The 22,458-nt window shown below is 38.8% G+C and overlaps 1 protein-coding gene across 1 annotated transcript in view; it reads right to left on the bottom strand.

Annotated features, from left to right (window-relative positions):
- CORIN (corin, serine peptidase) overlaps nucleotides 1-22,458 on the bottom strand; it is a 263,664-nt gene that overhangs the window by 23,571 nt on the left and 217,635 nt on the right. Inside the window, exons 17-19 of the mRNA XM_044224366.1 lie at nucleotides 4,468-4,584; nucleotides 2,064-2,113; nucleotides 1,735-1,909 (exon numbers count right to left, since the gene is read on the bottom strand). Of these exons, the coding sequence (XP_044080301.1) occupies nucleotides 1,735-1,909; nucleotides 2,064-2,113; nucleotides 4,468-4,584 (342 nt within the window). The remainder of the gene's footprint in view (nucleotides 1-1,734; nucleotides 1,910-2,063; nucleotides 2,114-4,467; nucleotides 4,585-22,458) is intronic.

The raw sequence follows: 22,458 nt of genomic DNA, 5'->3' as shown, positions 1-22,458 counted from the left end.
CGAAACAGACAAACACATCAAAAAATGGGCAGAAGATATGAACAGACACTTCTCCAATCAAGAAATACAAATGGCTATCAGACACATGAAAAAATGCTCATCATCATTAGCCCTCAGGGAGATTCAAATTAAAACCACATTGAGATATCACCTTACACCAGTTAGAATGGCCAAAATTAACAAAACAGGAAACAACATGTGTTGGAGAGGATGTGGAGAAAGGGGAACCCTCTTACACTGTTGGTGGGAATGCAAGTTGGTGCAGCCTCTTTGGAGAACAGTGTGGAGATTCCTCAAGAAATTAAAAATAGAGCTTCCCTACGACCCTGCAATTGCACTCCTGGGTATTTACCCCAAAGATACAGATGTCGTGAAAAGAAGGGCCATCTGTACCCCAATGTTTATAGCAGCAATGGCCACAGTCGCCAAACTATGGAAAGAACCAAGATGCCCTTCAACGGATGAATGGATAAGGAAGATGTGGTCCATATACACTATGGAGTATTATGCCTCCATCAGAAAGGACGAATATCCAACTTTTGTAGCAAAAATAAATAAATAAATTTAAAATAAAATTTTAAAAAATTTTAAAAACCTGCCCTTCAATCCTCCTCCTATTGAGAGGAGATTTTTTACTTTCTTTGATTTAGATCTGGGTGAGGCTTGTGAAGGCTCTGACCAGCCACCCGGGAGAGGCACCATGTGTGTGTCCGGAGGCCAGGTCTCCCTTTTGGAGAAGCTGGTTCTGGGGGATGCCAACCGCCATGGTGTACTAAGGCCCTAGTCAACAGGCAGCACTGACTGCCTGACTTGCGATGGTTCCTGTCTTCAGCCTTAGAATCTTCCAGCTGAGGCTCCAGACATTGCTGATCACGGACAAGCTGCACCAGCTGTGTCATGTCCAAATGTCTGACCCCCAGATTCTTGTGGGAACATACTAAATGTTTGGGATTTTTTTTTGTTATTGCAGTTGTTTGGTTTGGTTTTTGTTGTTGTTGTTCCAAAAGTAAAACAGATGGCAGGAATGGGAGAGGACCTTCTACAGTGATGGCTGTCAAGATAAAATAGGTTTGCCCTTTGTCTTATTTTTCTGCTCCCTTTAGGCATATTGTAAAAATTTATTTTGTATGCCAATGTGGCTGTACCATGGCACCCAAATATTTGGTCAAACATTATTCTAGATGCTTCTGTGAAGGTGTTTTTTGAGCTAGATGAACATTTATACTGGTGGATTTTGAATAAATAAGATTAACCTCCACAATATGGTTATCCTCATCCCATATATGGGAGACCTGAAGAGAGAGAGACTAACCACTCCTGAGCAAGAAGAAATTCTGCCAGCAGATGGCCTTTGGGCTCCAATGGCAACTCTCCAAGTCTCCAGGATGTGGACTGACACCTTTAGATTTGGACTCACCAGCACCCCCATTCACCCTTTCTCTCTTACTGGTCTCACATTTTCTGGAAAACCCTAATACACATACAGTGGTATCTTTAACTATGCTTCTCAAAGTCTTCTTCCCTCCTCTTCAGGAAAAAATCATAATCCAAAAAATGATTAGCACATACACAGGATGACAACATCAAGAATAGAAAAACTTAAGCAGATAAAGGAAGTAGATCAACTGTGGCTTTTGCATTGAAGTGGCTTCAAAAATGACATATGTCTCTAAGAATGCCCAAGGGACAAAATGATCAAATCCAGGCAAAGTCAAAGGACAAAGTGCCGCTTACCCCTCGAAGCAGTGGGCAACCGTCAGGACCCACTTCCTGGCAATGAGGACACAGCCACAAATATGTCCACTGGGTTCACTCTGCAGGGAACACTGCCATGGCCACCTTCCAGGGCGACTTGTCCGACCCCCAAGGATCCTCTTGTTCATTCGGGCAGCAGGGCGACGCCCACAGTCTATCAAGGAACCAGAAAGACAATGTGGGATTCACCGCCAAACCCAGCACCAAACGTGGATCTTTGCTGTTAAGTGCAAGTTTCTGTTTTCTCCCCTGAGCCAGTCCAGTTAAATTAAGCTCATATTCCATAGCTACACTACTAATTCTCTTACCTTGTTTAGTACACAGAAGAGAAATCTTACTTCTGCTATGACACGCCTGCCTAGATTTGGAAACATAAAATGGCATAATGTTAAGCTATATATTTATCATTCACTTCAAACACTTTACCAGTGAAAAACAAGACATAGGTTCAACAGTTCCCAGAGGTCATATTCTTTGAGTAACAATTATCTGTACTTCGTGCAGAAATTCTTGAGACAGCACTGTTGTCAAATACCATCTTTAAAATAAAGGTATATGGAAAATGTGTACACTTTTTTAGTTTATTTAATATCATCATAATATAATTTCACCTAGGTGGGAAAAGAAACTACTGTTAGCAAAGTCTCCCACTTCATCTTGGCTGGTAGCACCACCCAAAATATTGACTCAAACCATGATTTTTCAAAGTAGCGAGAAGAAGGTGAGGGAATTAGGCTACTTCTTAGAATCCTTGGTGAGGAAGGAGCATGTCAGTCTTTATGATCACAGAGAGAGTTTGGATGTCCAAAAGTATTTACAAGAAATCTGACAGAACATATTACTTCAAAACTTAGAAAACAGATAAAGGAACTAAATTTTAGCTCTGGGTATCTTGATGAGACTTGTGATATTAAAATGTGGATCTATGACTGGCTGACAGAAAGAAGGGGGGTTAAATTATTTCATGTACTCTAGATGCTGGGATCAGAACCACTCAGTAAAACTTAACAGGAAGTAACTTCAGGAAAGAAAGACCCTTCTAAACATCATAGTTAACCTTTAAAGGTAAGAACATGGGCCATGTTTAAACATTTATCAATGTGGCTGCACAAGAGAACTCACTTCAGGGTTCATTAAATTTCAATCACAAAGTTCTCTTTCAATCATAAAGCATTTATTCACAATATAAATTTAAAAAAACAAAAGACACTTTAGGACCGTCAAAAATATTACAATGCGCTTAGTATCCTAGATTTCTCAGGAAAAAAAAAATCCCTAAATATGTCATGTCCACATTCCTTTTTAAGGATTTATTGTAATTTTATTTCTTGCTAAATCTGCATGGAGGCATGTGTAATTATTTGTATCAATAAATTATATAATACAGGAAAAGCATGTCTGCTTTTTGCCTTCCCACAACCTAAAATCCTGTTTCCTCCTTACTCTCTATCTTATTATCCTTAATTTCATTGTGGTATTTCCAAATATCTGAAATTCATTTTGTTTACTAGCTTATGGTCTCTCTGTCCACCTATACAGTATAGATTCCTTGAGAAGAGGGCCTTTATCCCCCTCATTCCCTCCTACAACCCCTCACAACCTAGCACTGAACCTGGCAGAGAAGAGATGCTCAATAATTAGTTATTTGTTAAATCCCAAAATCACAACTTGTAAAAATAGGAAAAAACAGCAATAGCTATCTGTACCATTTTTTTTTTATAGGAAATTGTGGTTATATAGGATCACAAATCTAGTTAGAATGCCGGAAGTAGAACCAGTTCTACCAACTCCCAGTTTACAATGAAATGTACATATGTATGTTATCTATTAAGCTTAAAAGATCTTTTCTGACATTTGCAATTTACGGAAACAAATCACTCTGTTGAAAGACTCAGGTCATTGTTTTGAAAGAAGTACTTCAGAAATTTGGCTGCAGAGTTTGGTCTATGGGGAAATTTTCAGGACATTTTAAAGAGAAAAGGCCTACCTTTCGATTTCTTCTTTGAAATTCTTAAGTGGTTTATCTAGCACTTATTAAAAGCTTTGGAATGAGATTAACTTGGTTTGAGTTGAGAGCCCACTGTGGGCTCTGAGTTTTGATCAAGTTATTAAATATTCTGTAGCTATGACCCTATAATGTAATAACCACTAAATAAGTGTTAATTCCTTTAATATCCCTCCATACTCCCATATCCCCATCCATGGACAAGGGAGACAGCCTTGTTCAAGGTGTCATGATTTTTTTAGGGAAAATTTTCAGAAGTATACTTGTAAGGCTACTTGATTATAACTTCATTTTGTGTCAGTTTTCCCCCCTCAGACTGTCCAAGTTTGACCAGTTCTCGTTACTTCAATTCCCTGCTAACTAGTTCATGTAGCAACTGTACAAACTGCAGATAGGACAATCTACTTTGAATTGGATGTGGAAAAAACTCCAAAATTAGAACCCAAGTTCCTCTTCCTTCCCCATCATAGTTTCTGTAATCATCATTAAAAAATCATATAGTTAGCAAGAGAAAAAATGATCTATGTCTAGAAAGAAGAGATAAAGCCAAACAGTGTTGACATATAAGGGCAAGTCACCATTCGATGGAAGTTCTTTATTGACTTGATAAATTTGGATTATCTTAAATTAGAAACAGGAGCAGGTCCCTGATGATAGACTCTTGCTCCATAATCCACTCTGCACAGCTCTTGTGCAAGGGGCCTTACCCTTTTACCAGCAGTTCATGCAAAGTGGTCCCATTGAGGCTCTCCCAGCTGGGGTGTAATGTCAGCCACAGCTGGTCTTGCTCTTGTTCCTGTACCAGTTCCGTCACAGATGGTTCTCTAATACAAGGACAAATAAGAATGACATATTCAAGGTACAGTGATCTTTGACCAGACAATTTCATTCCTTAGTACTCACTATCTTTCAGAAAAAGCATTGCATTATAAGTCAATATTCAAAGAGGGAAATTGATAATGGAAATTTGGCATGGAATGTGATCAGCAAGAGAGGAAGCTACTCTAAGTATACTAAAGCAATAAAGATCCAAATGGTTACAGCAATTGTAATCATTCTCTCCACTGACATGCGTTTGGACTTCATGAGTTGTTAGAATTCTAATGTATATGACGTGAAATTTCCAATATCTTAAAAATGAGAGCAACTTTGGGCAGAAATGACAAAAAGGACACTAGTTTATCTGCCTGGGATTTTTTTCCCTCCTCTTTTCTTGCAGTGCAGCAATACCTTAAAATAAAGTAAATAAACTAAAAAAAAAAAAAAGTATAGGAAATTGATGGCCACTTAGTGTCTATTTGGACAGTATAAAACTATAATGAAGTTTTTGAACATACTGCTAAATCTTCATGTACTAAAAATTAATACTAGAAAATAGAGATGGAAGTTAACATTATTTTGTTCTTACCTATATTCTTAGTCAACTTCTATCAATATTTTCCTGTGAATGTCTCATTCAATCATTCAAATAAATACGGTTACACGGTATCCAAGATTTAAAACCTTAAGTTTCAAAAGTATTCAGGTTTTGTGTAAAATATTCTATTCTAGATGAAATAATTGGTTATTTTAGGCAATCCATATTTGCAGAAAACCATCTGGACTGTCATCACCTAATGCCCAAGGGTAAGAGAGGTGGAGGAATTAATTTAGATAAGAAGGAAGACAGTTGCCTCCAAACCTGGAAGGAAAGTTGTATTTTGCTGAAGTTGGAGGGGAGTAGAGAATTCAAATCAGATAGCCTCTATCTTTCTTCTCAAGTAAAAGGTAAGTTCCTTCAATGAAAATTGGGGGTGGCAGGGGTGCATGATATGGATTCATTCCCTGGTGGAAATATTTGGAGGAATGTATCCAGGATGAATGAGAAGATGAATGCAGAGGAAGGGAAGGAAAAATAAAATAAAATGAAAACAGGTAAACCACAAGAGACTCTAGGAAACAAACTGAGAGTTGCTGGAGGGCTGGTGGGTGGGGGATGGGGTAACTGAGTGATGGGCATTAAGGAGGGCATGTGATGGAATGAGCACTGGGTGTTATAAGCAACTGATGAATCACTAAATTCTACCCCTGCAACTAATAATACATTGTATGTTAACTAAATCGAATTCAAATTTTATAAGTTATTAAAGGCATCACATAGAATTTCCTAAGAATTTCCATGAATACATGTTATTCATATATTCAACTACATGCTTATAATCTAGATTTTGCCATCTTGTCAATGAGTGCAAATGCCTGTTATGACATCCGCCCCCCACCCCCCAAAAAAAAGATAAGTGAGAAGAATGGCAGCACTCAGAGCTCAAATGAACCTGGAAATCCTGAAGTTGTAGTAGCATCAAGTTTGCAGGCTTAGTGACTTTTCTTTCAAATAACGGGATGCCGTTTTTCAAAAAAAAGGGGGTGGGCAGGGTAGGTGGGAAGGCACAAGAAGGGAAGCAAGGTTAGACTCCACAGCATTGAAAGAAAAATGAACATTTCAGCTGATTATTAATTAAAAACTATTATAATCTCATAATAGAAAACAAAGGAACCAAACCTTCCACAAATCCTGTTACTTATAAAAGAGGAAAGCCCTCTAAAGAGAACACTTGATGACAGAGTAGCCAAAGAAAAAACAAGGCAAAGCCCTTCATGAATGCATTCTAACCATTTGATTTTAAAACACAGAGCATGAACCCCAACCACACTGTAAGAAGTGTTCCACAAGACAGAAAAGTATTCAGGAACTTGAACGGTGGGACACTGAAGACTTCACAAAACCTGCTGCAAAATGAAGAGTTCTGTTTCCCTGACCAAAATGAGAGTCTGGCTTTCTGTCAAGCTCAGAATTTTTGTGTGTGGAGACACAGGTGAGAGGAAAGCGATCAGAAGTCAGACACAGGTCCCAAACACCACTGACGGTGTTCCTCCTGATACCTGCATCCTGAGAATCCCTTTCTAGTGTCAAAGAGCTTGAGGGCCTCCTAAATCCAGGCACTTGGCCAAAAGCCAAAGGAAGATAGATCTGTTGTTTAATTAAGTCATTCCTGAAGTGGGTATTTATAGGGCAAAAGGGACTCACACAAGGAAGTCTGCTCAGCGTAGGATTTGCACGATGGTGGATAGAAAAATCATGGCAAAGGACACTTCAGTCTTTCAACCCACAAGGCACCTTCAGTTGCCCTGAGAAAGGTCTCCACAGACCATTGCACCTGGGATGTTTCTGCATTTCATTCATTAACCTCCAACAAGAAAGGTGATTTAGTCTGAATCTCTTAGTTATGTCAAGTGGAAAATACAAGAAATCCATCATCAAGAAGAGGAGGATGTCATTATAAAAATTAGTTTTCCATGAAACTCTTAAGCCCTAGAATGCTTCTCACACACAAAAATAAATCTTTCAGCACCAGACGTGCCATTCTATGGCTCATTAAAAAAATATCAGTGAATCCATATGGTTCTATTTCTGCCATCATACAGGATCTGAGCAACTGTGTGATTTCCTTCTTTCTTATTCTTCTTTAAATAATTTTTAAGGTTATAAAAGTAATATATATGGAAAAAAAGAACAAAAATTATATGATGAAAAAAATACTCTTCCCATCTCAGATGTGTAGAAATGACCACTGTAAATTGAGAGTGTCCTTGCCAAGCTCTAGCTATAACTCACATATACATACTCTTTTTTTTAGTCTATACTCATTGTATTGATATATTTTTATTTAGTGATTTATCTTGGAAGTTTTTCCATAATAATAGTTGACATTTGTCAACTGCGCTGAAAGACAAACTCATTTCACCTTATTTAATCCTCTCAACAATGCTGGAAAGTAGGCATTATTAATCCCTATTTTGGAAATGAAAAAATTGAGGCAAGAAGAGAGTAAGTAACTGGCCCAAAGTCACATAGTGAGTAGATGACCTGTGCTCTGAGGCCAGAGTACTATTCCTAAGACTTTAAACACTACAAGGTCCCCTTTCATTACCAGCACACGCTCTGTTCCTTTTATAGCTCCCGAGTGTTAACTATTATATGGCTGTACATACACTTACTTAGCCAATCCACTATTGATGCACATGTAGGTTATTTCTAATTCTTATTATAACAAAAAAGCAGCAGTTAACACCCCTAACTATTCACCTCTGCCTACATTCATAATTTCGTAGAAATAAAAATAATTTCCTGAAAATAAAAATAATTTCCCATTAATAAAAGTATTGAATCAAAATTTAATTTTGATCAAAAAATTCTGATCAAATTATTTTACTTAATTTTGATCAATATTTTGAAAGACTAATGCCAGTTTACATATCATCAAGAATATATGTATATGTGGCTTTAAATTTTATAACTATGTATATAATGTAAATCATGCTATGAAAAGGGATCTGGAACTTAGCGGCTCAAATTTTGACAACTGGTATGCATTTGACTTATCTTTTTTCCATATTTTACCAAATTAAAGAAATCCTGTTGGGTAGAGAGCAGAACAATAAACATTTTAGCAGTGGCTGGGCATCAAGGTCGCTGAATCCTAAGAACGTGTGTGCAGGCGTGATGTGATGAGCACTGGGTGTTATACACTTGAACTCTACATCTGAAACTAATGATGCATTGGCTAGTTGAATTTAAATAAAAAATAAATAAAAAGACAAGCCCAGCTGGGGGGAAAAAGTGTGTGCAGGAATAAAATCAGACCTAAATGCTTCTATAGTAGCGATGAAATCATATAGAGAGAAGGAAATGAAGGAACAATCTAATCCAATGCCTTCATTTGACAGCCTTAGAAAATTGGGAAAGAGATACAGACCCATCCCAAACATTTGTGAGTAAGGGTAAAAATGGAGGCCCAATACCATAAGTCAACATATTTAGACGTTATAAATCAAGTTAACAAGTTGTTAAAGAAAATGTATTCTAATCTCCCCATCTTGACAACATGTATCTTTTAGGTTCAAATACAGCATTTTGGACTCCTTGGAACAGTGGTTTTCAAACTTTGGCATTCATCAGAATCACCGGAAGGGCCTGTTACAGCAAAGCTTGTTGGCCCCATCCCCAGATTTGCTAGGTCTGAGGTCCTCAAAAGCAATCTTTCTAACAAGATCCCAGGTGATGTGGCTGCTGCTGGTATGGGACTACACTTCCAGAACTTTGCTCTAGATCGTGGGCCAGGCACCCAATGCCATAACTCCTTGGAGGACAGACTCCTTGCCCCCTGGGGTGAGGCATGGCTGTGGAGGAAGGCCAGAGTGGTCCCTCTAAATCAGGGTTTCTCATCCTTGGCACTATTGACATTTTATACCAGATAATTATTTACTGTGTGAGGCTGTTTTGTACTCTGTAGGAACGTTCAGCATCACCCCCAACTGCTATCCACTAGATGTTAGCAGCCACCCCAGCGCTCCTGGACTGACAATTAAAAAGGTCTTACGAACATTTCCAAATGCCCCCTAAGGGGCAAAGTTAAGCCTGGTGGAGAACCACTGCTCTAAATCATGGCGCCCAGGGCAAGGCCCCCCTGCTCTGGGACTAAAGGCAACACAACACAGAAAAGCAAAAGGGTTTGCAAATTTGCTTCTTGAATTACATGGCCATAAGACATATACAATAAATGTATGATTCTTCCCCTGTCCCGGAAATGAGAAGATCGAACTCATCCAGAATTCTAAAACAGGAAGAGATTATGCTGAGTGAAATAAGTCAAGCAGAGAGAGTCAATTATCATATGGTTTCACTTATTTGTGGAGCATAACAAATAGCATGGAGGACAAGGGGCGTTAGAGAGGAGTAGGGAATTTGGGTAAATTGGAAGGAGAGGTGAACCATGAGAGACTATGGACTCTGAAAAACAGTCTGAGGGGTTTGAAGTGGCGGGGGGGTGGGAGGTTGGGGTACCAGGTGGTGGGTATTATAGAGGGCACGGCTTGCATGGAGCACTGGGTGTGGTGAAAAAATAATGAATACTGTTTTTCTGAAAATAAATAAATTGGAAAGAAAAAAAAAAAATTCTAAAACATCCTGATATTCTGAAAGGAAGGATACACTTCAAGGCTTAGGAAAGCAACCAGATCTCCAGACAGCTGACCTATCCTTTGCCTACTCTTGATCAAGACACTCGGTATTTAGTTAACAGGACACTTAACACTTGGGTTATCATCAGGTTGGGGTTGTTGACTTAAAAATGAAGGTCAGCACCAATGCCCAGAAACCAAGGGCTTCTTTACTTCTGGCAGCAAGAGAAGAGGGCAGCAATTACCTAGAAACGTTACACACTGCAAGGGAAGGACAAAGTCTGTTTGATGATGGTTATTGTTGGGGAACAATAATCTGAGTTTTCAACCTCATTATTAGCGGCTGGTCGTGAAATATAAATGCCTACTGTAGTAGATAAGATACACTGTTTGCAATTCTAAGTATCCCGTTCAGAATTTGGAACATTTCCACTAAACCTTTAGCTACTTAGATTCAGAAGTAGTTTTTTTAAAAAGACTTGATTTATTTATTTGACAGACAGAGATCACAAGTAGGCAGACAGAGAAAGGGAAGCAGGCTTCCTTCCTGATGAGCAGAGGACCTGTTGCAGGGATTGATCCCAGGACCCTAGGATCATGACCTGAGCCGAAGGCAGAGGCTTAACCCACTGAGCCACCCAGGCGCCCCCAGAAATATTTTTTTGAGTCCTGCCATATTATTATCTCGGTTTGGTTCCTATAGACATGTCAATATTAAAAGCTAGTTATAATATTCTGTCAAGTAGAGGATGACCTGGATATTTTGACAAAAAGACACAATAGGTCTCAAATAAGACATGAATGAATACCACTGTAGAACCATCTGCCTGGTAGACACCTCAGATTATGCTTTATACAGAAAAATTCCCACCAGCAGAAAGGAGAGCATATAGTCTGAGTTAATTTTTCCAGTAAACCAAAGGATTTTTTTTAATTTCTTAAAGATTTTATTTATTTATGACCAATAGACATAGTGAGAGAGGGAACACAAGTAGGGGGACCTGGAGAGGTGGAAGTAGGCTCCCGCTGAGCAGGAAGCCTGATGCAGGGCTGGATCCCAGGACCCCAGGATCATGACCTGAGTCAAAGGCAGACCCTTAGCCAACTGATCCACCAGGTGTCCTGTAAACCTAGTATTTTAAAAATATTTTTGAAATCCTAACTCAGAATATATCATTTTATTCATTTGTCTCAGAGGTAAAGCCTAAGAGCTATACTAGGCAATGATCTATAAGTATAAGTGATAAAAACTATCTCAAAGCAAAGAGGGGAAAGTTATGAAATTAAATTAAATCACAGTATTGATATTTCTTAAAATTAAAAAAAAACAATGATACTAGGTGTTTAATCCATATTGATCTAAAATTATAAAATCATAACATGAAGTAAAATATAAATTTGTAAAACATAACTCTTAAATATACACTATCATTCTAATATAAGTTAGAACATAAAATTAATAAAAATAAAGGACTATTTTTAAAATAAACATTTCATTAAAAGTGAAAATATTAACCAATCATAAAAATTTTAAATTAAAATATCATTTGATCATTTTTAAAATTCAATGTCATAAAGCAAAATGAGTAAATGGTGTCCAGTTGTAAGTATACTTTTAAGAAAAGTGTCTACCTCTTTCAGAATCTACACTAGTCCAACTATTTCCTTTAGGCTGTTTTATGTTCAAAAAATTCCACTGATTTTCTGACAACTTGTAGAAAACCTTTTTGAATTATCTTTTAATTATTTTTAAGAAAATATTTTATTGACTCAACATTTTATTGACAGCAACCTATGTTTAGTCTCAAAGAAAATGCTTTTTGTTTCCTTCAGTTGATTTATATAAAAGGAGAGATTTCCAGTTTAAACTACAATATGTCATTTTTTATTCAACTAGTTCAGAAAGACAGCAAACCAGAGTAGAATTAATTTTTCTAACAGAAGTGTTGCTTTGTCAATTGCCCATTTCTTCCTCTTCTTGAATATTATAGAAGTATAGAAAATACGCTTTCATTCAATTAAGACAGACTATGAATCATGATAAAGATTAAATAATTTAGGGACGGCTGGGTGGCTCAGTTGGCTAGGCAGCTGCCTTCGGCTCAGGTTATGATCCCAGGGTCCTGGGATCGAGTCCCACATCGGGCTCCTTGCTCGGCAGGAAGCCTGCTTCTCCCTCTGCCTCTGCCTGCCTCTCTGTCTGCCTGTGCTCACTCGCTCTCTCTCCCTCTGTCTCTGACAAATAAATAAATAAAATCTTTAAAAAAAAAAGGTTAAATAATTTAAACATTAGGGATTAAAATATATATACACATACTTCATGTATATATTCAGTAATAGTTTTATACAAACCAAAAAATTCAGGATTTTAGTACCCAAAAGAGCACTGGAATATCTGAGTATCAAAAGCTAGAAATGTAATCAATGACTACAATAGTGATTACTAAAGTAATCAAACACTAAATGTTATCAATCAGTCAATCAATGGCTAGTACCAAGGAAACAAGTGTCCTCAGGACCCTCCATCTCTCAACTCCACTTCTGTGAGACAGAACAGGAGGTGATGGGAGGGGGGCTTTATTGTCTCCAACTGACAAATGACTTTTCCACAAACCCAGGGACAGACTACTTGCCCTTCTAAACTCAAATCCATTCATCTCTGTACCAAAAAGGAAAGAATTCTTCTCTGCCAGCAACACCTAAAACAGATCTCGTTGAGGGAATTTAAGCACCCAAAATTCAATCACTGTGACCTGGAAGTCCTTTGACTAGTTCAGTTTTAGGTACCTACCCCTCAACCAGTCACTGAGGCCAAGAAAAGTGGGTCATGTACAAAGATGACAGCTTGCATTAGGATCCCAAAGATAAGAATGAGGAGTCCCTAAAAGGAAGGGATACAAAGAAGCAACATAATAAATGTCTGTTACAAGTGACCTTGAAATTTTTTAGTTAAAGAGATTATTGTGCCTCAGAATCAAGATTCTACATATTTCTTTGTTAGTTTTTGGAACTGGGTAGAAATTAGATTTGACTTTTGTTTGCCTTGCTTCCAATGATGTGTCTAATAAGCAGTTGCTATGGCCAAGGTTGAAAAAATTTGTTACCCGTGTTCTTGTCTAGGATTCTGATGGTTTCCTGTCTCACATTTAGGTCTTTCATCCATTTTGAATTTATTTTTTGTATAGCATGAGAAGGGTGCCGGTAATGGCCAGCAATCCCGGTACAGATGAAAGATTACTCTAAACTTTGCTGTGAAAGAGAGAAGACAAGGGAGTCAATGCTCAGAGACAAAGGCCCTTTGCCTTTCTTTGCTCCTGCTTTTCTTGGTCCTTCAAGATAATCACAAATCCTTATCACTGTTTTCAAGCACATGGTGTGTGACAAGGGGCCTTACTGGAACTAGGAGTTTATTGGAAATTCTGTTTATGGGAATATCTGTTTATGGGAAAGATACAATATGCTGTATGTTCTACGAGTTCTACTAAACATAGCCTAAGGGCCAATGCATACATCTTAGATCAAAGGGCTACTGTTGGGCTAAGAAAGCTCTGGGGAAGGCAATTCCCCATGGCATTCCTACAGCAGAGTGGTCACATAGGCCTCAGCATTCCAAAGGCCTATGCCCTTCTCCAAAACCCTCCCTGCCCCCAGTGGCCTCTGTGTTACATTTTAGCAAGCCAGGTATTATGGCTGATTTCATGCTCTACATTAACCCCAACAGAAAGGGGGCCAGTTTCATTCTTCTGCATGCTGCTGTCCAGCTTTCCCAACACCGTTTGTTGAAGAGAGTCTTTTCCATTGGATATTCCTTCCCACTTTGTCAAAGATTAGTTGACCATATAGCTGTGGGTCCATTTCTGGGTTTTCTATTCTGGTCCACTGATCTACGTGTCTGGTTTTATGCCAGTATGATACTGTTTTGATTACGACCGCTTTGTAATATAGCTTGAGGTCCGGAATCATGATGCTTCCAGATTTGCTTTTCTTTTTAAGGATTGCTTTGGATATTCAGGGTCTTTTGTGGTTCTGTACAAATTTTAGGCAAAGAAAACAAAAGCAACTATTGGGACCTCATCAAGATAAAAAGCTTCTGCACAGAGAAGGAAACAATCAACAAAACTAAAAGGCAGCCTAGGGAAGGGAGAAGATATTTGCAAATGACATCTGATAAAGTGTTAATATCCAAAATATATAAAGAATTTCACCTAAAAACCAAATAATCCAGTTAAGAAATGTGCAGAAGAGGGGAACCTGGGTGGCTCAGTGGGTTAAAGCCTCTGCCTTCGGCTCAGGTCATGATCCCAGGGTCCTGGGACTGAGCCCTGCATGAGGCTCTGTGCTCAGCAGGGAGCTTGCCTCCACCTCCCTCTCTCTCTCTCTCTCTCTCTCTCCTTTCTTCTCTGCCTGCTTGTGACCTCTGCCTGTCAAATAAATAAATAAAATCTTAAAAAAAAAAAAAAACACATAGAAGACATGAAAAGACATTTTTCCAAAGAAGACATTCAGATGGTTAACAGACACATGAAAAGATACTCAACATCACTCATCAGGGAAATACAGAACAAAACCACAACGAGATAACTCCTCGTACCAGTCAGAATGGCCAAAATGAACAACACAGGAAACAACAGATGTTGGCAAGGATGCAGAGAAAGGGGAATCCTCTTACACTGTGGGTGGGAATGAAAACTGGTATACCCTCTCTGAAAGACAGTATGGAGGCTCCTTAAAAAGTTAAAAATAGAACTATCCTATGACCCAGCAAATATACTACTAAGTAATTGCCCAAAGGTTATAAAAATACTTATTTGAGGAGGCACAAGCACCCTGATGTTTATAGCAACATTATCAACAGTAGCCTAACTATGGAAAGAGCCAAAGTGTCCATTGTCTGATGAATGGATAAAGAAGATATGATAGAGTTGTGATATACATATATATAATACAATACTACTCAGCCATCAGAAATAATGAAATCTTGCCATTTACAACAATGTAAATGGGGTTAGAGATGGGGATATGCTAAGCGAAATAAGTTAGGGAAAGACAAATACCATAGGATTTCATTCATATGTAGAATTTAAGAAACAAAAATGATGAACGCATGGGAAGGGGGAGAGGAGAGGGAGGGAGACAAACCATAGGAGAGTCTTCAGGACACAGAACAAACTGAGGGTTGACAGAGAGAGGTGGGTGAGGGGTGGGATAAATGGGTGACAGGGATTAAGGAGAACATTTGCTGTGATGAGCACTGGGTGTAATAGGTAAGTGATGAATCACCAAATTCTACTCCTGACGCCAATATTACATGATATATTAACGAACTAGAATTTAAATAAAAATCTGAAGACAAGACATTAGATTGGACGTTTACGAAAGAAACATTGGGTTAATCAGTGAGTGTTGAAGCGGCTTTTGCTATGAAGTGAGCTGGATCTCAGAAGGAACATTGCCCTAGCAGAACTTAAACAAATGATGCAGACAGATGTGCAAAGGCTAACACAGGACTATGGGGTTAATAAGGTAGAACGGAAAGGGAGACAACGCAACGGTGTTGTATTAGGTGAAGCCCCTTCCTCAAGGAGCTATTATTTTAGTAAGAGGAACAAATTACAAATGTGTTAAAAATAACTCCTGATACTGTGTTTTGAAGAAAACAAAATAAGCAGAGAATTGGTGAGGGTGAAAGCTGCTTCAATTAGGGTTGCCACGGACCTTTTTAAGTCATTGATATACTAGCTGAAGCAGGCACGATGAGATGGAGGTGATCCTGTGGAAGTCTACAGATCAGCACTCCAAGCAGAAGGAAGAGCGAGGGCAAAGCCCCTGAGCAGGAAATGAGTTTGCAGTTGGAACATCTGTAATAGATCAGTGTGTCTAAAGTTCAGCGGAGAGGCAGAGAACGCTAACAAAAAGAGGAGGTAGGGGCCAGTGTCCTACAGGCCACAGTAAGAAACTGGATTTTGAGCCCAAACTGTATAGATAATAAGAAAAGGCCTAAAAAGGCCAGTGGGTCTGTCATGCAGATAATAAGATGAGTGACCAGCAGTCCTGCCTTGGAGGTAAAAGCAAGCCAAATCTCAGTAGGTTTGAAAGACAATATGCAAAATGTGTCAGAACCAAAGTTAGTCATCACCAGGAGTCTCCTGGTTTATGTTCCAGAACAAGTAAGCTGCCATATAAGGACTTCTAACAGAAATAAGACAAACCTCATTGGTCAATTTCTGATGGATCATTCAAGTTGTAAATCATGTTCTTAACTTCCCAGGACTCACTACTCATATTCATGTCCAATGGCAATACTACAATCATTGTGATGACTGGGGAATCCAAGGCCTTCAGAGACATTATGGAGATTGATTCTTCTCATTCTAGAATTTTCTTGCTCATATCAGATCCAATATTTTTGGCTAAATGTTGAGTTTTGATAGTACTTCATTCTGCAAAACCATCTTTGATTTTAAAAATCAGGATATGAATATTTTCCAATGATAAACTTTTTTTTTAAGCACAAAATGGAATGTAAGAGAGTAGAAAATCCATCTGATTAATTCAGGATCCCCCATAGTTCCATTCTAGTTAAAAATGGTGAATTTCTCTACATCACTGAGAAGTTTCCTTTTCATTCCATAAAATATTCATTAACTCAAGTGACACAATTTGAGATTCAGCTTGCTAACAAATACCCAAATTCTCAGCAGAGTGTCTATTAGTGATCATATGGAAATGCTTTCAGGACAACTGATAGACTTCCCTTGGCTTATTTAATCTTCATACCCAGTGGTCTCATGGAAGAACTTAAAAAACACTTTTACTTCTTTTAGGATATAGCACTTTTTCAGGAAAATTATGCTTCTTCCTTGCCCCAGATTAGCATGTTCCAGGGACCTGTACAGCCACATACTGGACTCTGTGATTTTGTTCTCACCCAGGCAATCACTCAACCAGCAGCTTCTTGGAAACATGTAGGATCTAATTCCCTGTGCCCAAACTATACATCTGCTAGAAGAACTGTGAAGCCTCTGTGTGAAGGAAAATAACACCTTGGATTTGCTTCAGCTAACTTCTACTTAGATTACGCCAAGCACCTCGTTATTACTATAAATGACTTTTCAGAAAGTGAAAAACATTTCTCTTGTTGGCCTGCATGATGACTTTTCCCCCACTGCTACACCTCCTCACTACTGTCTACTTAAAAATGCCACAATGATAAGATCATGCGGTGGTATGGTATTAAGACTTGCCCCCCCACCCCACACACACACACATACACACAAAGACTAAAAGGGATTTATGTGTAAGAAGGTGGCTGGCCACATCAATCAGGTCATGTTTATTGAATAACTGGGTGCCGTAGGGGACCTACTCATCATACCCAAGATGCCCTTTTCCTTTGCTTGGACTTGTATCCTGGCACCATATTTTTCTGTGACCTTGCAAAGTTTCTTGATCTGAGCCTCAATTTCCTCATACATAGAAGTAACAACACTACATCTATTACAGGATTATAACGTGGACAAATTGAGTTAATACATATTAAGGACTCAGAAAAACCTGGCACACAATTAAGAGTAGCCAATCCTACTTTGTATAATCTTTCTGGGAAATAAAGAATTAAAAAAATAAAAATAAAAATAAAAAATAATATATGGCATTACAGAATTAAGAGGGAAATTGTGTAATGCCAATTTTTATGTCCCACAGGAAGCACAGATTAAAAAAACATCATGTAGATGAGAAAGTCTTCACAGATGTCTTAGGGCCTGAGTGAGGCCCAAGGATTTGGACAGGAAATGTATGGACATTTATGGACAAAGAGGTAGAAGCAGGAAGGAATGTGCCTATGGAACATGGATGAAGGACAAGCCAGACTTGAAAGAGAAGGAGCTTATTAAAGGGATATGAAGTTAAAGAAAGATAAACTAGTTTATGGTGAGTTCACTAATTGGGGACAATCATCTAAACTTATCTGATTTAAAAAAATAGGTGGAATGCACCAACCTGCATTCCCACCAACAGTGTAAGAGGGTTCCCCTTTCTCCACATCAGGTTGGTGCAGCCTCTTTGGAGAACAGTGTGGAGATTCCTAAAGAAATTAAAAAGAGAACTTCCCTATGACCCTGCAATTGCACTCCTGGGTATTTACCCCAAAGATACAGATGTCGTGAAAAGAAGGGCCATCTGTACCCCAATGTTTATAGCAGCAATGGCCACGGTCACCAAACTATGGAAAGAACCAAGATGCCCTTCAACTGACGAATGGATAAGGAAGATGTGGTCCATATACACTATGGAGTACTATGCCTCCATCAGAAAGGAAGAATATCCAACTTTTGTAGCAACATGGACGGGACGGGAAGAGATTATGCTGAGTGAAATAAGTCAAGCAGAGAGAGTCAATTATCATATGGTTTCACTTACTTGTGGAGCATAACAAATAGCATGGAGGACAAGGGGTGTTAGAGAGGAGAAGGGAGTTGGGGGAAATTGGAAGGGGAGGTGAATCATGAGAGACTATGGACTCTGAAAAACAATCTGAGGGGTTTGAAGTGGCGGGGGTGGGTAGGAGGTTGGGGTACCAGATGGTGGGTATTATAGAGGGCACGGATTGCATGGAGCACTGGGTGTGGTGAAAAAATAATGAATACTGTTATGCTGAAAATAAATAAATTTAATTTAAAAAATAAAATAAAAATAAATAGGTGGAATGAAAGAAGACTTTTGACAGAAATGATCCTCTTTTGCCTTAATCTGTTCATGCTTCTGAGAAGGCTGGGTAGTTCATAGCCAACAGAAATTTATTTCCCACAGTTCTGGAGGTTGAGAAATCCAAGATCAAGGTCCTGGCAGATTTGGTGTCTGGTAAAAAGCCACTTCTTCGTTTATAGATGTGCACGTTCTTGCTGTGTCATCACATGGTAGGAGGGGTGAGGGAGCTCTCTGGATCTCTTTTATAAGAACACAAATCCCATTCATGACAGCTCCACACTCATGACCTAATCACTTCCCAAAGGCCCCATCTCCTCATACCCTCACACTTGAGATTAGGAATTAACAAATGAATCTGGAGAAACAAAAACATTCAATAGTAACTGAACATGATATTCCTATGATGGCAGGTCTCTATTAATAATTTATCCATGGGAAACTGAGTGCTTCCAGGGAAATGGAGCTACCAAACATCTTGAACCCCACTTTCCCCAACCACTGCTCACATCTCTTTGCAACAAAATCCCTTCAAAAAGTTCTATACTATCTTTTATTTCTTTCCTTTCACTATCTCTTATGCTTTTGCCCCACTCACTCTACTTAAACTGTTAATGTCAATGACATGCACATTGCTGAAACCAACAGTCAGTTTTCAGTCCTCATTTTACTTGAATTCTCAGCAATTTTTGATATATATTGACCACTGTCTTGCCTTGATACACTTTCATCCCTTGGTTTCCAGGATATCACATCCTCCTACCCTGTGGGTTATCCTCTCTCATCTCCTTTGGTTTTACTACTTCTCTTCTCCCACTTGTTAGGGCTCAGCCCTTAGTCTTCTTTTTTATTTTTTTTTTAAAGATTTTGTTTACTTATTTGACAGAGATCACAAGTAGGCAGAGAGAGAGAGAGGAGGAGGAAGCAGGCTCCCTGCGGAGCAAAGAACCTGATGTGGGGCTCCATCCCAGGACCCTGGGATCATGACCTGAGCTGAAAGCAGAGGCTTTAACCCACTGAGCCACCCAGGTGCCCCCAGCCCTTAGTCTTCTTATATTCTCTGTCTAAATTTGATTTAGACATAAACTCTTGGGTATGTCACCAGTCCCATAAGTCTGTATCATCTGTATCCAGGTGACTTTCAAATATACAGTTCCAGCTCAAACCTCACTAATAAAATCCAGACTTGAGCCTTATAAGCATATCTACTTCGATGTCTAATAGACATCCCAAAATTAACATGTCCAAAACAGAACTGATCTTTCTCCCCACACCTGCTTCATCTACAGGATTCCCCATCTCAGTTTAGACAATACCGTCTTCCCACTTGCTCAATCAAAAAACCTTTCACTCACTCTTGATGCCTCTTTCTTGTTTCTTCTCAATTCCCAGTTAACATCCAATCTGCCAGGAAGTCCTATTGGATCTACTTTTAAAATATATTCAGGATCAAACCACTTATCACCATGTTCTCTGCTACCATTCTGATCTGAGTCACCAAAATATCTTACCTAGTTTGATGGCCTTCTAACTAGTATTCTTGTTCCTACCCTTGCCTTCAGTATATACACAAGAGAAACCGAAGACAAGTTCACACAAAAACTTGTACATGGATGTTTTTAACAGCATTTTCATAAGAGCCAAAAAAAATGGAAACAACTCAACTATTCATCAATTGATAAATGGATAATCAGTGTGGATATACCTATACAATGGAATATTATTCAGCCATAAACAATAATGAAGCATTGATACATACTAAAACATGGGGATGCCTGTGTGGCTCAGTGGGTTAAGCCTCTGCCTTCAGCTCAGGCCATGATCTCAGGGTCCTGGGATCAAGCCCCGCATCAGGCTCTCTGCTCGGTGGGGCGCCTGCTTTCCCCTCTCTCTCTGCCTACTTGTGATCTCTCTCTCTCTCTGTCAAATAAGTAAATAAACAAATAATCTAAAACACGGATGAACCTTGAAAACATTATGCTAAGTGAAAGAAACCAGACAAAAAGGGTATATGATTATATTTTTATGAAGTGTGCATGATGGGCAAGTCTGTAGAAACAGAAAGTAGATGAGTGTTTGTCAGGGGTTTAGGGAGGAGAAATGGGGAGGGATTACGATGAGGCATGGGGTTTCTTTTCCAAATTGAAAATGTTTAGGAATTATACAGTGGTGATGACTGCACAATATTGTGAATATATAACAATGGAATTGTATAATTTAAAGAGTGAATTTTATGGTATGTGAACTACATCGCAATTAAAAAAAAAAAAAGACCGTAAGATTTTGAGCTTCTTTTCTATGGTTTACATGCACAGGACCAGCAATCTGAGCTAGATTTACGAGTACAGAGGATTAGTCTGTCTTTGAGCTTCATGTAAGTCCATCAATAAGTAAACCGTCCCTACATGACAAATGGAATCTGAAGTTAGAAGCTTTTTCCTGGGAGTCTACTTTAGGGAAAAAAAAAAAAGTCCAATATAAATCCTAACATCAGGGACTCCTAGGTAACATAATTGAGGCTATCTTTGTGGTTTTGCCCAAGACAAAGAAACATTCTTTGGAAGATGTTGCTTCTATTGATCAACTCTAAAAGATTAAGGAATAAAATCATGTTGCAACTGACCCCATAAAGGAATTTTTGCCAAAATAGAATAGCCTATTTCCAGATGATCTGGTTTTATATAGAGATAAAGCTCATGAAGCCAAGAGACATAAAGAATCACATTCTCTTAGACCAACTTCCTCAAATATCAGATGTCTCAACTGAGCATTTGGCAAGTATTAGAGGGCAGCCTAAATTCTGATTTGTTTTGTTGATTAAATAAATGTCCATATGTTTTTAATACTGGACGTGTAGGTAGCAAAGTCAATATACTGTCAGGAGAACTTAGGGGTTGATTTATATCCTTGTCTAATCAAATAGCTATCATAATTCCAGGCTGGGGTGAACTCAAGATATCTGGAGATGGGGGTTAAAAAGTTGTTCAGATTCAGCAAAGTAACCTCAATCTTCTCATTTGGGCAAGCACTTAGTTGAGAGCCGAGCATTTGTGCCATTAGACATGGAAGGCATAATTCGGGTTTGAACAACTCCAAGTGCAGGTGTTCCCTTGACTGCCCTTATCAGGAAAGCATTTCAATAGAAGCTCTGCAAGACATGTCATTTGGTGTAGACCTGCATTTTTGATGAATTAGCTCCAAAAGGGACCCTCCCCCCATTTGATTTAAAGTATATTAATTTGGGACAATACACTACAATGCTTTTCTCTATAAATGTTCACTGAATTAGTAAATGAATAACCTAATAAATGTATATTATACTATCAAGATAATATTAGAGCTGATTATTTTTCTTATGTCCTTTTAAGCAGTAAGTCATGTGCTATGTCCTACATGAAACATTCTCGGATGACAAAAAGTCTGGAAGTTTTTCCCAACTTTATGTTCTAGGTTGTTTCCTCATCTATCATCCCCACTACATTATAAGGTCTTGGATGATGTTATTTACCTTTGCCTCCTTCATACAATGCCTACTCCAGGTCAAGACCCATCAGCAGACACTTAAAAAAACCCATAGGAAAGAGATACTAAATAGAACTAGTTGGGGTTGTGTTTTAAACTTCAAGTTTCTGGGGCACCTGGGTGACTCAGTGGGTTAAAGCCTCTGCCTTCAGCTCAGGTCGTGATCCCAGGGTCCTGGGATCGAGCCCCGCATTGGGCTCTCTGCTCAGTAGGGAGCCTGCTTCCTCCTTTATCTCTGCCTGCCTCTCTGCCTACTTGTGATCTCTGTCTGTTTTATTTATAAATAAATAAAATCTTTAAAAAATAAATAAATAAACTCAGGTGTCTGATGTGAAGTATATTTGAAGGCACAAAGGCAGGCACCCCACTCCAGAAGCTAAAGGGGGATAGCTATTCCCTTCAACCCTCCCTCTGGCAGCTGGAGTATCAGTCAATGACAAGTCATGGCCAGACAGGCTCTTCTGTAGGGACTT

The sequence above is a fragment of the Neovison vison genome, chromosome 11 (genome assembly GCF_020171115.1).
Source record: "Neovison vison isolate M4711 chromosome 11, ASM_NN_V1, whole genome shotgun sequence".
NCBI classification, from domain to species: domain Eukaryota; kingdom Metazoa; phylum Chordata; class Mammalia; order Carnivora; family Mustelidae; genus Neogale; species Neogale vison.
Note: the sequence above shows the minus strand (reverse complement) of the source record. Positions and strands in the feature narration are given on the sequence as shown.